The 16175-nt window shown below is 37.9% G+C and overlaps 1 protein-coding gene across 1 annotated transcript; it reads right to left on the reverse strand.

The window, feature by feature from the left end:
• Positions 1 to 8568, reverse strand: eif3m (eukaryotic translation initiation factor 3, subunit M). Its single transcript, XM_046865205.1, has 11 exons — positions 8439 to 8568; positions 6641 to 6773; positions 6326 to 6464; positions 5509 to 5632; positions 5329 to 5423; positions 5147 to 5230; positions 4962 to 5061; positions 4367 to 4448; positions 1737 to 1880; positions 1513 to 1573; positions 1 to 218 (listed from the first exon to the last, which is right to left on the reverse strand). The coding sequence occupies exons 1-11, from the start codon at positions 8478 to 8480 to the stop codon at positions 95 to 97; spliced, it is 1128 nt and encodes a 375-aa protein (XP_046721161.1). The 5' UTR covers positions 8481 to 8568; the 3' UTR covers positions 1 to 94.
• Positions 8569 to 16175: the final 7607 nt, after the last annotated feature.

Raw genomic sequence — 16175 nt, forward strand, 5'->3', positions numbered from 1 at the left:
AACGGTCTTCATTTGTCTTTTATTGAGTGTGTGTGTGTGTGTGTGTGTATATATATATATATATATATAAAAACTGCTGAACGTTATGAGTGTGTTAGGCAGAAGGAGAGAGCGTCTGCAGGCTGGTTTTCACTGTGGCCAGATTCTGCTTCCAGGAGCTGAGACTGTCGTAAAGCTGCTGCCACTGCTGCTTTCCAAACGTGCGATGAGTGCTGTGGCTGAACACAAACACACACACACACGTTAGCATGCAGGACCAGGAATAAAACACTGATTAGTGATGGTCTATTCTTCCAGATTATTGCTTTTTATTTAAACTATAAAATTGAAATATTTACATTTGTATAATACAAGTCAGTCTACCACATTCTTCCCGTTTTAATAGCGTTCCACTGGATGTTTTGGAGTTTGGGAAAATTTGTGCACTTAAATGCTGAGACGTTGACAAAACTCGTAACTCTGCAAAACTTGGTTTGGTGTTCGTTCCTCAGCTATTTATATGGAGATCAAATGACTGAACCAATTTATGGAAATTCATACAACATATTTAAAGACCTTGAAATACAAAACTAAATATACACCGCTCAGGCATAACATAGCACTGATTATCTCTTCATCATGGCACCTGTTAGCAGGAGGGATTTATTATGCAGCAAGTGAAAATTTTGGAGGATCTGAGCGAGTTCAACAAGGACCAAATTGTGATGTCTAGATGACTGGGTCAGAGCATCTCCAAAACTGCAGCTTGTGTGGGATGTTCCTGGTCTGCAGTGGCACGTGTGGTCCGATCCAACAGACGAGCTTATGTAGTTCAAATTGCTAAAGAAGTTAATGCTGTTGGTTATTCGACGGGTCAAAACTGTTTTTGCAGCAGAAGAGGGACCAACACAATATTAGGCAGGTGGTCATAATGTTATGCCTCATCGCTGGAAACATCTTTTATCACTACCCAGGAAACAAACCTCCTGCACCCAGGTACGTATACAAACCCCAACTACTAGTGTGAATGAATACTGACTGAGAAGAAAACCAGAATATTAGATCTTATCTACAGGGTTTCTGCAAGATTCACTTAGTCAAATGTAAGACTTTTTAAGACCTTTTAAAATGAAATGTAAGACCTATATCATGACATTAAAACACACACACACTGTTAGCAACTGACCTTAACTGAGCCCTAAATACATTCTTTTAAGCCAAGTATCGCTAAATTGCACTTCTCCATAACTGAAAAATAAAATCCGTATTACGTCTGTAGTACAATTCAAAAGGTTAGCGCCAATGACAGAAAGCTGATTGGCTGTTGCATCTTGGTCTTATTTTGTAGTCGTAATACAGGGCATTATATTTGGACTAGCAAAAGAAAGAACTAAAACACCAAGGAAACTGCAACAACAACAAAACCATTTGAAAATGCTGCGGGAAAATTTCAATGAGCTTTAGAAATAGTGTTACATGGACATCGGAAAAACTTTAAGACCCTGCGGAAACCATGTATCTAAGGAAACTCACCTTACGACAACCTTGCGCTGTGTCTGGTCAATTTTGCAGTAGATCATCTTGGTCCGAACAGCTGATGAAAGAAATAATACGTGCACAACAATTAGGGTCCAGGACCCATGCAGCGCTGATGTTCACTAAGAGCTGATTTGGCACTAATGACTAAAGTCATAATATATGATCTCTGCTCAATCAACCAGAAATCTCAATAAAAGTTCTGAGAAGCTGAGCCATACCATCAATTACGAAGGGTTCAACATCATCTGCACCGATCTGTAGCTCCTGCTGCATTGTGTCAAAGGAAATCTCTTTCGTCTCCACAGCCATGCCCATGAAGGTAAGCAGCCTCATCTTTGCCATGTTCTGCTCGTGCAACAGACCTATACACAAATAAAAATAAATAAATAAACAAACAAAAGTCGTGCCTGGTGGACAACAAAAAACTGGAGCTTGCCTAATGCTAGGCTCACACTGCTCAAGCTTTATAGTCCTTTGCGACTGTTGCTTGTCAGACTGTATGAACATGATTCCCATGTCACACTGTATGATCTCAGTTGTCATGTCAAAATGCCAGACATTTAAAAACAGACACACAAAACACTCGTTCGAAGTTTTCCGTCATCAATCAGCGACACCTTCAGCCCAGGGTTCTCTCGCTAATGGTAGCTAGCAGCAAACAAAAACAATCTGCAGAGTTCATTCTGTTAATCTCTGAGGTCAGAGTTCTGTGCAGGCCATGAGAGTTCATCCACTCCAGCCATGGCTAATCAGGTCATGGATCTCATTTTGTGCACGTGGTCATACCAAAATAGGTTTGGGCCTCTTAGGTCAAGTCAGGGCAATTTATATTACTACAGCAAAGACTTTCTAGATATTGTGTGGCTGCACATGGCAAAGCGAGTCGGGGTAAACAAACCTTTGCTCATGGAGTGCGGGATCTTGAAAGGTTTCCTTACTGTACATTTACGATCAAGGTAGAGCAGAGCTGTGGGGTCTAAAACGTTCATTACATTGCAGCGCCTCGACATACGATGGCGTTTTAGTGCCACGTGTAAAAAAAAATAATCATGAGAATACCGTCGTAGCAATACGAGATTAAAGTGGTAACATTTTAAGAAACGCACAGAAGTGGCACAGAAGAGTTTTGCATTAAATGGACCTGGAGGATTTAGTTAAATCCATCATTAGGTCAGGGTTTAGCAATAAGGAAATTATTTTCTTTTGCCGCATCAGCTTGTAGTAATAATTAATAAATAGACACTGCAGCAGTTATCTAGGAAATGTAATTAATTTAGAAGAAAAAAATCAAACAGGAAATTGCCTCTTTTGTGCAATCTGAAATGGCGACCAATGATCGATCCAAGAATATTGATGTTTAAATCTGCGTGTTATTCCAAAAGATGAGGATGATGTTTAAAGAAATCGACCCTAAAGGAGTTGAACACCGGTGCATGCCAGTACTTCAGCTGGGGTCCTAATGCGTTGCGGCATATAGACTTGATTCTCGTATTGCTACGATTTTATTCTCATAATTTCAACTTTATTCTCAAAATATTTTGACTTTATTCTATACTGCCACAACCGTCTCTTACTGGACTCCTTCTTTTGCACAACTGCATAACTGTCACTTTAACACTGGAATGGAACAGCACAGTGTCACTCTAATATCAGTACATGAACACTAATGACAATCGCACTGCAACACTTTAATATTATGTTCTCATTTCCTTATTTGCACCCTGGCACCGTCGGAAAAGCATAGAAGTGCTCCAAACACGAATATTTAACTAATAGCTAATGCTGATGCAATGTAAATAATTAACATTTAACCAAATTAAAAATGTATTTACATTAATTAACTAGCCAGTGACACAACCCGAGAAGCGATGATCCATTTCATTAGGTGCTGAGTCTTTACAAAGTGTCTGAAATGTCTTGTTCATATTAGGTAGGGAGGATGCCAGCATTAATGAACTCGCATCATGGAGCAGACACCAAACAAAGCCTCTGCTGAGTGGTACATTCCAGCAGATCAGAAACACTGCCCAGATGCTAGCGGAACATCTTGTGCTTTGCTTGCGTTTCACGCTTTGGTGAACGTGATGCTAAAATAATAATGCTCATCAGCTCAGGCTTAAAGCACGCTGCCTTTTTGCAATCCCATTATTCAGTTTCTTCCCCATTTCGTTCAGACTGCAAGGGCTTTTTTTTATTCTCCTATTCAACAAATAGATCAGTGTACTGTACTTGTAAACTAATATTAGGCAGTAGCCTGTTTGTCAAGCATGAAAACAAGTTAGTGTGTATATATATATATATATATATATATATATATATATATATATATATATATATATATATATATATATATATATATATATATATATAGTGTGTGTGTGTTTAACTGGTTTATTAGCCATTATGTGTTACACTATTGTTAACACTTTTAGCCTAGACATTAAATTCAAACACAGTAAAGAGCTTTCCCTTTCTTCTGTACCAGCTAATGGATTGGAAAATCATTAACATTGAACTAAATGAATGCCTACGTACTTATTCCACTCAAACTGGGCCAAGCTGCTAAGAAACAGACAAGCTTACATGGTTTGAGACACTAAACAGGAAAAAAAGAAATGGATGGCATATCACAAAGACAGTAGTGGATATCTTCTCAAAATCCCATTCTACCTCAGCACATAATCAGTCATCGCTTTGTGCAGAATTAGTGGAATAATATGATGGAACTGATTCACATGTAACCTACAGAGAGCTACACGTTATGGTATTACAGGTACCAGAGGGTTGATGCAGGCATGTGTTTAATTTGTTTAAAACTTCTAGGCTTCATGAAGCCTGAAGCACTTACCGAGAGAATCGATAAAGTCCTTGTTGCTTTGGTAGAACTTGACATAGGCTGCTAGTTTTGCACTCACGAAGATGGTCAACAGCTAAAAAGAAAGAAAAGGCACGTGATTAATATGTTGCCTGAGTAAAAATACCAACTTGGATAAACAATTTACTTTTATTCAAATCAATTCAGTTTTATTTGTATAGCACATATAACTACAGACTTTGTCTTAAAGCAGCTTGAAATAGATAAAGCGGTAATAAACGAATAACCAGAGCAACCGATCCTCAGCTGGGTGGCACAGAATGTCCATTTATTACAGTTCATCTCTGTTAAAGTGTGCAGTGATTTTATAGCTTTATCTCCTGCTTTTTATTTATCCCGGATATGATACTGGGTCAATAACATTAAATACGTCGTTCCATGTATTTAAAAGTGATAAATATATATATATATATATATATATATATTCATTTATATATTTAAAAAAAATTGTAATATAAATTAGGAAAGCCGATCGCGATTTATTTCTTTATTCATTATTTGTCTCTCAGAGAACAAATTAAATGAAAAATATGGAAATGTAACAAATATATGCCTAATTTTTACTCACGTCGTGGATGAGCTCTCCCTCCAGGAAGCGCACAGGTTTCAAAGCCAGGAGATGGTCAAACAGAAACGTGTTGGGGTCTTTCAAAGCGCGGACAATGCACCTGTTTGAGAAAGACCGGGGTATGTAGTATCTCTCTTTGAACAGAATACTTAAAACGACAACTGTAAGAAGGAAAAACAGCATACCTGTGGGCATCTACCCGGGCTTGGGAAGCATTGTCTTCTGTGTAACTTCCCAACAGCTCTACCATCACTTTCGCTGCAGCCTCACTATACATATACAAACCACATGATAATGAACAGGCTAAAAAATTAAAACGAAATAAAATCTAACACCTTTTCCAGTAAAACTGTAAGAATGTCTGCACCTCTTCTTACAGTCGACCAGGGCATCATACACCAGTCTCAGAAGCGTGTGCTTCTTCTCTGTGGTCAGGTTCCAGTCAACGATCCACTTGCGCACCTACAGACAAATTGTTATAGTTATTGTAATTAGCTGATCGCTTTTTAATTCACTCACTGCATTAGCTCTGCTGCTCAGGGTGTACCTGATCCAGATCGGTAGGGATGAAGGTGATGGCATTGCAGGCAGCTGCCACTTTAATGAGACTGCAGTACACCGTGTATCGCACCAGTGCAGTCTCGTCCATACCGTGGAAAAGGTTGCTCAGGCTGAAACGTTAAAACAAAGAACATCAGACACTGACTAAATATGAAGCAAATCTAAAATATGCCACAGAGTCCAGCAGACTCCTGCTGGTAAACATTTTCATTCATGGACAAAAGTATTGGGACACCGGAATTTCCCAGCTATATGTGGTTCTTTCCCAAACTGTTATTGCAAAGCTGAGGTAATAATTGTATATTATGTCTTCGGATGCAGTAGCTGATATTTCCTCTTCACTTAAACTAGGAGACCCAAACCTGTTCCAGCACGACAATGCCCCTGTGCACAAATCAAACTCCATGAAGATAACCTTTGCATGTGTTCGAGTTGAAGTTCTGCTATAGAGCTCTGATCTCAACCCTATTGAACACCTTTGGGATGAATTGGAACGCTGACTGCACCCCAGGCCTCCTCACCCGTGTGTCTGAATGAGCACAAACGCCCACAAGCACACGCCTAAATCTAGTGGAACCTCTTCCCAGAAGAGTGGACGAAATTATAGAAGAAAATTGGGATTAAATGGGGAATGTGATGTTAAAAAAAAAAAAAAAGGGTGAGAGAAAGAGGGAACAAGAGAAGAAAAGAAGGACAAAGGGGTGAGAAAAGGAGTGAATGAATGCATGAACGAGTGGGTAAATGAAGGAGCAAACACACTAAAAAGATGTAAAAATGAACGAATAAGTGTAAAGTGTACATACAGCTGCATCCTCAGAGTGGGCCGTTCTCCCTCACGGAACTTCACCAGTTTCTCACAAAGACTCTCAATGAGCGCTTCCTGTTTCTCTGTCTCCAGGATCAGCAGCAAAGACACAATGCTGTTCATCACACTCTCCACATCTACATACAAAACCAAAAAAAATTTAAACCAGCACTATTTTAGAATGATAAAAGTGTACCCTAGCTGGGGTAAAAGATTCGAGCAAGAAAAGTGTGAAACTCAAAACACAAGCAATATGCATTTAGTTCAAATGTTTTAGACCATATGTTAGGCATGGACATGGCTGCTTCAATACCTTTGTCATCATCCTTCAGACAGACATCACAGGCCTCAATGATCTGAGCCAGATCGACATGAAGGCCTACTTCAGAGTTCTCCTCCGAGATCTCTGCTCCTTTGGATTTAATGTAGGCCCGCAACTCAGAGGCCTACAGGGAGAAGACACATGAACAAACTCGCTCAAGCACACACTAAATAATAATAAATATATATATATATATATATATATATATATATATATATATATATATATATATATATATATATATATATATATATATATATATAAATAAAATTCATCTCTCTCTCTCTCTCTCTCTATCTATCTATATATATATATATATATATCTATATCTATATCTTTGTGGCCATATTTTTCTGTTCATTTTGTCTGGATATGGATCATAATAGCTAAATATTTTTTATTGGAATTTTATTTTTATTATTTGGTCAACACTTTATTTACATAAATGTAAACAAGTGAATATATACAGTGCCTGTAAATATTTGTTTTTTCTCAAATGCACATGCATGTTCCTTTTGGTTATGTGCAAAAACATTTATTTTGACCAAATATATAAATGAACAAATGTTAAAGGTTTTTAAGTCCAAGCCTGTTAAAGAGTCCTGTGTCCTGTAACTTGATAAACTTGTTTGGCTCGGATGGTGTCCAGAACATGAACCTGGGTGAGGCCCCAGTGAGAAGTACAAGAAAATTGTGTCTTGCTGACAGTCAAGCATGGTGGTGGTAGCATCATGGTCTGGGGCTGCATGAGTGCTGCTGGTACTGAGGAGCTGTGGTTCATTGAGAGAAACGTTGATTCCAACATGTACTGTGACATTCTGAAGCAAAACATAATGCCCTCCTTTCAGAAACTGGACCGATCAGCAGTTTTCCAACATAATAATGACCCCCAAACAGACCACCAAGATGACAACTGCCTTGCTGAGGAAGATGAAGGTGATGGAGTGGCTATTGAGCAGCTCTGTGATGTCATTATGAAGGAGTGGAAGAGGATCCTAACAACAACCTGTGCAGTTCTGGTGAATTTTATGTCCAGGAGGATTAAGGCAGTGCAGGATAACAATAGTGAACACACTAAATACTGACACTTTAAACAGTTTTGACATGTTCACTTTTGTTGGCAGTTATTTAGACAATGACTGTATGTTGAGGTTTTTTAGAGGACAGTAAATCTGTACTGCTATGTTACACAAAACAGACAACATATGGCCACAAACATATTACAAGAATGCTCAAAGTTTCCACAGGAATTCAAATAATTATGACACACTCGATTTATTAAAATAATAAACAAATAAAAAAGTAGATTAAAATAGAGTTAGCTGAATGATGTATGATGAATAATGTTGCCTCAAATGACAGTACTTATTTGTATTTCTATAGTTGCTTAATAAATATAAATCTTGGCTGAAATTATGATGAGGATGACTGGCGGTATAACAGTCCTATATAAAAAAGATGAGATATAGCAGAGGGTGATAACAGGCCATGAGGACACAGCTAATAAATTAGCCAGTGGGATAGAGATCTACAGGCAGCATCCCAAACACAGCCCTAAAGGACAAAAAGTGTACTACGCAGAGTATAGAAACTATTACTCCACACCCTTTGTAGTGCACACTTATACAAAGTAGGGATCAATTTGGGATTAGTCCATTGATGAGCCAGGAGCCGGGCAAGAGCTAATTGCTAACGCGTTAACCAAACAAAAATACCGCACAATGCAGTACAAGATGCTAACAGACGCGCACACACACATGTAGATGGTCTGAAATAGCCTGAATGATACCTGATCCTCCTCAGTGATGTCGATAAAAGCCGGAACACTCATGCTTGTAAAGCGCAGATAAAATCCACACGCTCACTGCAAGGCTCAAGCAACCGGAAAAAGAACTTACGCATAACGCCGGAGCCGCTTATGTACTTCCGGGTGACTGTCTTAAAGCAACATGCAACCTGAGTACACGTTCACTAGCTTTTTATTATTATTTTTTTTTTTTTTTTAGGAAGCCTATATTCACTGGTGCAGTTATCACACTGCAGCAGTAAAATATACATAACGTATGTAGCAACATGCAACCTGAGTACACACTCACTAGTTTTTTAAAAATGTGTTTATTAGGAAGCCTATATATTCACTATATATTCATAAAGTATGTAGATACAGATAATTCAGAACAGGTTTTATTCCATTGTCCAAGTTTAAACCTGTGATCACTTTGCCTTCTGAATGGCCTCCTGTTAAAATCCAGTGTGAAAACCAGATTACTGAAGCTCAGCCACCTCATGGTTCAACCATGTTTTTCTGCTCATCATGTTTGCAAAGAGTGTTTTCGAATTACTGATTTAATAGTCTGTGTAGTTTCCTCGGACCTCTCTCTTCAAGATGTTTCTTCTCCTAGAAACTCTGCTCATCTGATGTTTTTCCATCCATCCATCTTCACTAAACTGACCATCAAGCCCCCACATGCAGATGGATTTTGGACTTTCTCACAAACAGACCTCAATCTGTTAGGTTGGGCAATCACATATCCTTGACCCACACTCTGACCATTGGCATCCCACAGGGCTGTGTTCTGAGCCCACTACACTACTTCCCGTTCACCCATGACTGCACTTATTTGTATAAAGCCAACATCTTTATCAAGTATGCAGATGACACCACTTTGGTTGGCCAGATCAGCAACAATGACAAATCGGCCTACAGGGAAGAGTTCCAAAGCCTGGCAGTATGGTGAGCCACCAACAACCTGAGCCTTAATGAAGACTTCAGGGCTCAATGTGGACATCCGGAAATTCAACAGCAGGAGACACTCCCCTGTTTACATGAATGAATCTAGGGTAGAGCGGGTCTCCAGCTTTAAGTTCTTAGAAGTCTACATCTCTGAGGACCTGTCCTGGCACCAGCAAACTTTAGCCCTGGTTAGGAACTCGCAACAGCATCTATAGTTCTTAAAATAGACTTAAGAAAGTCCATATGTCCCAAGGGACTTTAATGAGTTATTACCGCTGCATCATTGAGAGCATCCTGACCAATTCCATCATGGTATGGTATGGCAGCTCCACTGTGTGTGAATGGAAAACCCTGCAAAAGGTGGTCAAAACCACTCAATGCCCAGCTGGCATGCCTATATATTCCAGGAGATCACCAGAATGCTCAATCCAGTTAGTGTGGGCCAAAAAAACATGCCACAGGCAATTAATTGTGCAAGGAATGTGTAAACCCATGAAGTGAGTGATTGATGTACTGCACTGTTATGATTATAAAATTTATAGATTCATAAACCTTAGTAATTATGTAGTCTTAGTCAGGGTTGTGCTGGATTCAGTGCTTATTTCAGGAACACTAAACATAAGGCAGAAAGATGACTGACAATAAATCAGTCCATCACAGGGCAACATACAGTAGCAGTGAACCCTTTAGACAGAGTTTGAGAGGAGGGAGGAAAACAGAGTAACCAGATAAAAACAATCCCAACATTCAAATCTACACATCTGCTTTTAGCCAGATCATGTGTAGCATTCTACTTCAAAGATTCACCAGATTAAATGTGGATGGGTTCCCCTTTTGAATCTGGTTCCTCTCAAGGTTTCTTCCTCATAACATCTAAGGGAGTTTTTCCTTTCCACAGTCGCCATGGCTGCTCATCAGGGATAAATATACATCGTTCACCTTAACTGTTAAATTCTGTAAAGCTGCTTTGAGACAACGTCTGTTGTGAAACGCGCTATAGAAATAAACTCGATTTGACTTGATTGAATAAAATGGTATAAATCCAACACCAGATTTTCATAAACAATTAATAAAACAATGGATTTACAGAGAAACCATTACCCAAGTGATCTTCCTCTTTTTTTCCTATAGTCACTGATTTTATGAAGCAAGTATATCTGATTAAATAAGCCTGTAATAAGTAGCAAGCCAAATGACACCGTGAAGAGTTGAACACATTTCAGAAAGATGACTCAAGATCTGGATACAAAAACTATGATCATTTACCCACTAGGAAGTGTTGCAACATCATGTGACTCAGAGAGCTGTCTGAAAAATGAACAGCCTGTAAACAGCAAGGTAATGACACAGACCATCATTCGCCGGAAAAGACACGTTGTTGTACCAGTCGTCAAAAGAAACCAAGAGGAGCATGTATAACAAACCTAATATCTGAGTCCGAATAATTCACTTTCTTGTTGGCTGGAGATCAGAAGTCTTTTAATAATGTTGAAAATGCATAACATTTTAAAGACCTTGTACTAGAATTAAGTGAAACATTGTTTTAGAAGCTGAGATGAGTTATATTTCATCTCCAAAGAATGTAGGCCAGCTACACTACATCATTCCCCTAGCAGCAAGGATGTGCCTGGTACCAAATACTCCTATGTATCAAATTCAGAAACTTTTTTAACTCTTTCACTTAAAAAAAAAAAAAACTATTCAGTCTCTCACAGGTCTTCGATAACATCGTTAACTGTTAAAGGTTTTGGTTTGTATCTCAGCAAAGAAAAATGCAAGAAAATAAGAAATAAATTATGTTCATCAAGACATTTATTTTACATTTAAATCATCTCCTTCGGCTCAGCTGGAGTCAAAATGCAACTCCACACACTTACCCACCATCCTCCAAACCTTCTCACCCCATCCACCTACCTATTTTTCTGTCCTCATCCATCAGTAAGGTCAGTGACCTCTTCACTAAGCGCCTCACTTCAGTGAGCTCCTCATGCCCTGGATACTGAACCAAAACCAACACTTCAACAATGAGAACTAGTGAGAACTAGCTGTGTGAGGTGTAGTGTGTAATTGGTTTTATTGTATAAATTGGTTGATAGGATTTTCTTTTTAATATTATGTTTAACATTTATATTTAGGTGTCTAGTAAAAATATTTTAGCAAATAACACAGAAAATATATGATATATATGTGTGTTGGTTTGTGAAAAGACCAATTAGGTGCTATGGCTGAATTCTACAAAACAAGTTAAAGCAAACAAACAAGGCTAAAACCTTTGTAGCTGTAACTGGAAAAACTGTATTATTCTAAAAATACATTAGTAAATTTTATGTACAAGGGTAATTTGTGCAGGTATGTGAATTTCTGCTTTATTAGTAACTATAAAAGCACAGCAAATATGCAGCTTCCAGTGAAATGAGCTTAAAATATCTACGGATTCAGCTGAATGCAGCGAGAGAGATAGTTACAGGAGTGGGGGTGTGATTGTTACTGTAAAGCTGGTATAAGTTTTGTCAGACAATGTTTTAATACTTTCCTGGAATGTTTCCCAGTCTTTGTAAGAAGATTTCTCATATTGACAAATTCGACTGTTCTTGCGCCATAAAGTGAAGATGTGAAACACTGTTTTTTTACCCAAAACTTCTCTTATTTTTTTGTATATTCTACAGATTCCATGGGATTTAAAACCAACTTGTAAGACACCTTGTATGTTAGGTATGTTAACAAATGAACATTTTTTTATTTTTATTTTACATTATGTTGTCTTTTTACTTTTAAAAATATTTGAAAAATGTCATTTCATATAACATCTATTTATCTATAGTGCTTGGGGAAAAAAAATCAGAAGTCCAAAATATGAAAACATATATACAGTACTGTGCAAATGTTGTAAGCACTTGTGAGAAAACTATTAATTCTTCAAGGTACACTTGCACAAAGTTTTTGAAGGAACTCCACAGGTAGGTTGTGCTAACATCTTCGAGAACTAACCACAGATCTTCTGTGAATGTATGCTGCCTGAAATTCTTCATTCGCTTCATGTAATCACAGACAGACTCGATGATGTTAAAGTCAAGGCTGTCCAGTGGTGCGGATGGGCAGTTAGACAAAACATCACTTCCAGGACTCCTTGTTTGTTCTTCTCTTTACTGAAGATCCATTTGCAGGAATGCGGCCCCATACATGCAAGGAACCACCACCATGTTTCACTTTTGCCTGCTGACTCTCATTATTGTACCGCTATCCAGCACTTCGGCAAATATTTTAGATTTTGACTCATTAGATTACTTTCTAAAATTTCTCTGTACCACGGTTCCTATGTTTTCATGCATGGTTGAGTTGCTTAGCCTTGTTTCTTTGTTGGAGGGATGGCTTTTTGCCTGCAATTCTTCTATGAAGACCACTTCTGACCAGACTTTTTCAGACATTAAATGGGTGCATCTGAGTCCGATTAGTTTCCACCATTTCTTTGATAATGGCACTGATGAACATCTGATGTCAATGGGAAGTAAGCATGATGTGTCTTTCATCCACTGCGTTCATCCACTTAGTCTTTCATCCACTAAGTTTCCTGGGCTGAACAGCACATTTTGAAACTGCAGTCTGCTTTGAAATCTTTGCCTGGGAGAGACTTTGCCTGGGAGAGCCTCCTACACAGCTGTTTCTGTTTCAGTAATGGTTAATCATACACCTGATTCAGATCCTACAAAATCACTGACTTGCAAGTTTTCCTGACTTGCAAGATTTTTCTACTGTTCGTGCAGTTTGCATTTTGTAAATTCTAAATGACTTTGAATGATAATATGTTTGTAATAATAATAATAAGAACAACAGGTTTTAAAAATAATAAATACATGCCTCTGTCAGTTTGCAATAATTTATATTGGCATATTGAACTAATCTGATATACCTGAGGAAAAAACCTTCAGTGAATAGGGACATGGTGGGAGAACTAACATTGAATGGTATTCTAGATCATCACAGGGTACCATGCACACACACACACACACACACACATATATGGTTCCCTGGTGGTCTAGTGGTTAAGATGCGGGGCTCTCACCGCTGCAGCCTGGGTTCGATCCCCAGTCAGGGAACCAACCCCAGCTATTAGGGTTGCACAAGCTTTAGTGCCGGTCCCAAGCCCGGATAAATGGGGAGGGCTGCGTTAGGAAGGGCATCCAGTGTAAAAACATGTGCCAAATCAAACATGTGGATGATCTGCTGTGGCGACCCCTAATGTGGCGACCCCTATATATATATATATATATATATATATATATATATATATATATATATATATAAAAGATCAATATCACTTTTTGACTGCTGTATTGAATTTTTTCTGGACATGTCCTACTGGGTGTCCAAAAGAATGTCCCAGATGTTTCGGGGGCTGGTTAAATACCTTCCCCCTGAATCTCTTGGTCTGACACCTCCCAAGACAGCGAGAATGTGTAAGAGTCATAAAAATTGTGCATCCCAATCCATTACAGAGAGTGCTGCCTCAGTTTTCTCCAAATATTTCTTACAGAGCTTGATGAGAGGTGTGTTTGTGGTTACTGAGAATAAGCTATTGCTCAGAACTGATCTAAAGCCATAAACATTTTCCCAAAAACTGTTGATGTACAGCACATCTGGTGACTGTATTAAAAATCTATTAATAGGTACTGACTTTAAAGGGAGATACAAAAAAAACAGGTGCCATACAGGTATTTCATGAACACCCAGAGAAAGTTAAACCACTGACAACAATAACAGACAACAGTGATTAGTTCCTATTTTCTTCCTGAAAATAACTTGAAAGCTAAATGATAAGTATGAGATGCAAATGCTGAGTAAATTACTTTTTTTATGGTTAAAAACGACGCCTCGAAAAACATGAAAATTCATGGCATTGTTACTTAGAAATATGTATGTTTCATTGTTAGATGAAGTCAGATCGTTATGAGAACATTTGAAATTAAATTCAAAACTGTTTCTGTGTCAACAGGTGAATCTAAAGGTCATATATACAGTATACTGTAGGGCTGTAATGCAATGCAATATCTGTAGCTCTAGCTATTTAGAGTTCCAAATATTCAGACCTCTATCTGTATTTGTATTTAATCCTAAAGAGGGTGTAGTCTAGTCTAGGAAGGGAGTAGCTCAGTGGTTAAGGCATTGGACGGTCATAAGTTGCAAATCTCAGCACCACCAAGCTACCACTTCTTAACAACTTCTTAGTTTTAAGGGTGCCAAATGCTGTAAAAGTATAACAAGTCGTCGAAAAGTTTTTTTTCAAAACCAAATTCAAAGAACAAATAGAAACAAATAGGAATTAGCAAAACAAAATTTTTAATTTGTACTTATTTACTCAAGTTACTCAACTTCAGTGACCTGTCCTGAGTCTTAAACTGATCTCCTGTGGAGCTTCTGGCAAGCTTTTTATCTAATGTGATTTATCATTAGGGATCTATATCTCAAAAGAGCAAACCGTGAAACTGTGGCACATAATATTTGATTAGAATTTCTGCACTTTGTTGGTTACATTCCAAATAATTATTATGCTTCTCCATTACAATCCTTTATTGATTTTAAGGAAAATATTTGTTTTATAATAACAAAGAATTTAAGAATGATTAAAATGCCCAATGAATGTAAGTAAATTAAAATCTTTATTTGCTAGCAAAAATACTGTATCTTACGGAAGTGAATACACCCAACACAATTTATCAGCCATTTTAGCAGTTTCTCATGGGACAATACTATAGAAATGTGTAGCTTGTATAGCAGTACAGATTTACTGTCCTCTAAAAAGAACTCAACATACAGCAATTATTTTGTAAATAGCTGGTAACAAAACTATGTCCAAAGTGTCAATGTTTTGTGCGAGCACCACTGTTATCCAACACTGTTTAAATCCTCCTGGACATGAAATTCACCCGAGATGCACAGGTTGTTGTTTTTGGGATCCTCTTCCACTCCTCCATAATGACATCACAGAGCTGCTGGATGTTACACACATGGCGCTTCTCCACCTTCCGCTTGAGGATGCCCAACAGGTGCTCAATAGGTTTCAGATCTAGAGACTTGCCTTGCTGAGGAAGCTTGTTCAGCTTCCTCAGCAAGGCAAATATATTTCTTTGGTTTATTTTGCCAATTTGTACATGAAAATGATTAAAACAAAGAAATAAAGAACAGTGCACTTGTTCCTATTCATATCTCTGTTTGCACCCATTCATATTTGGTCACATGAGTATGGGGAAAATCTTACTATTACTTGAGTTTATAATTATTATTAATTACAGATGTGTTGTGATTTAAACAGATGTGCTCACTGACCTTTTTTTTATTGTGATGTGATATTTCTATTTGTATCTGTATTTAAATTTGTGTAGAATACATTATATAGACCTGACTATAATACAAATAATGTATTTATATTTGGTTATATCAGTAATATATCTCTTAAATAGTACAACACATTAAATGCATTTGATTTAATTACAATAAAATTACGATAAAATGTATTCCATTTGGCAGATGCCCTTATCCAGAGCGACTTACAATTATCTTATTTATACAACGGAGCAGCTATGGGGTTAAGGGCCTTTCTCATGGGCCCAGGAGTTGCAGCTTGTTGTGGCTGGGATTTGAACTTGCAACCTTAGGATCCAAAGTCCATTGCTTTAACTAAATTTAAGTCCAAATATGGACATTTACATTTACACCATTTGGGAAAGCGACTTACAATTGTCTTATTTATACAACCAAGCACTTTAAGGTTAAGGGCCTTGCTTGAGGGCCCAACAG

Source organism: Silurus meridionalis, chromosome 13 (genome assembly GCF_014805685.1).
Source record: "Silurus meridionalis isolate SWU-2019-XX chromosome 13, ASM1480568v1, whole genome shotgun sequence".
Taxonomy (NCBI): Eukaryota; Metazoa; Chordata; class Actinopteri; order Siluriformes; family Siluridae; genus Silurus; species Silurus meridionalis.

Coding starts and splice junctions, on each gene's coding strand:
- eif3m (XM_046865205.1), bottom strand. CDS start 8,480: ATGAGTGTTCCGGCTTTTATCGACATCACTGAGGAGGATCAG. Junction 5,231..5,328: donor CTGGTCGACTGTAAGAAGAG/GTGCAGACATTC, acceptor GTATATGTATAG/TGAGGCTGCAGCGAAAGTGA. Junction 1,574..1,736: donor TGAACCCTTCGTAATTGATG/GTATGGCTCAGC, acceptor TTCTTTCATCAG/CTGTTCGGACCAAGATGATC.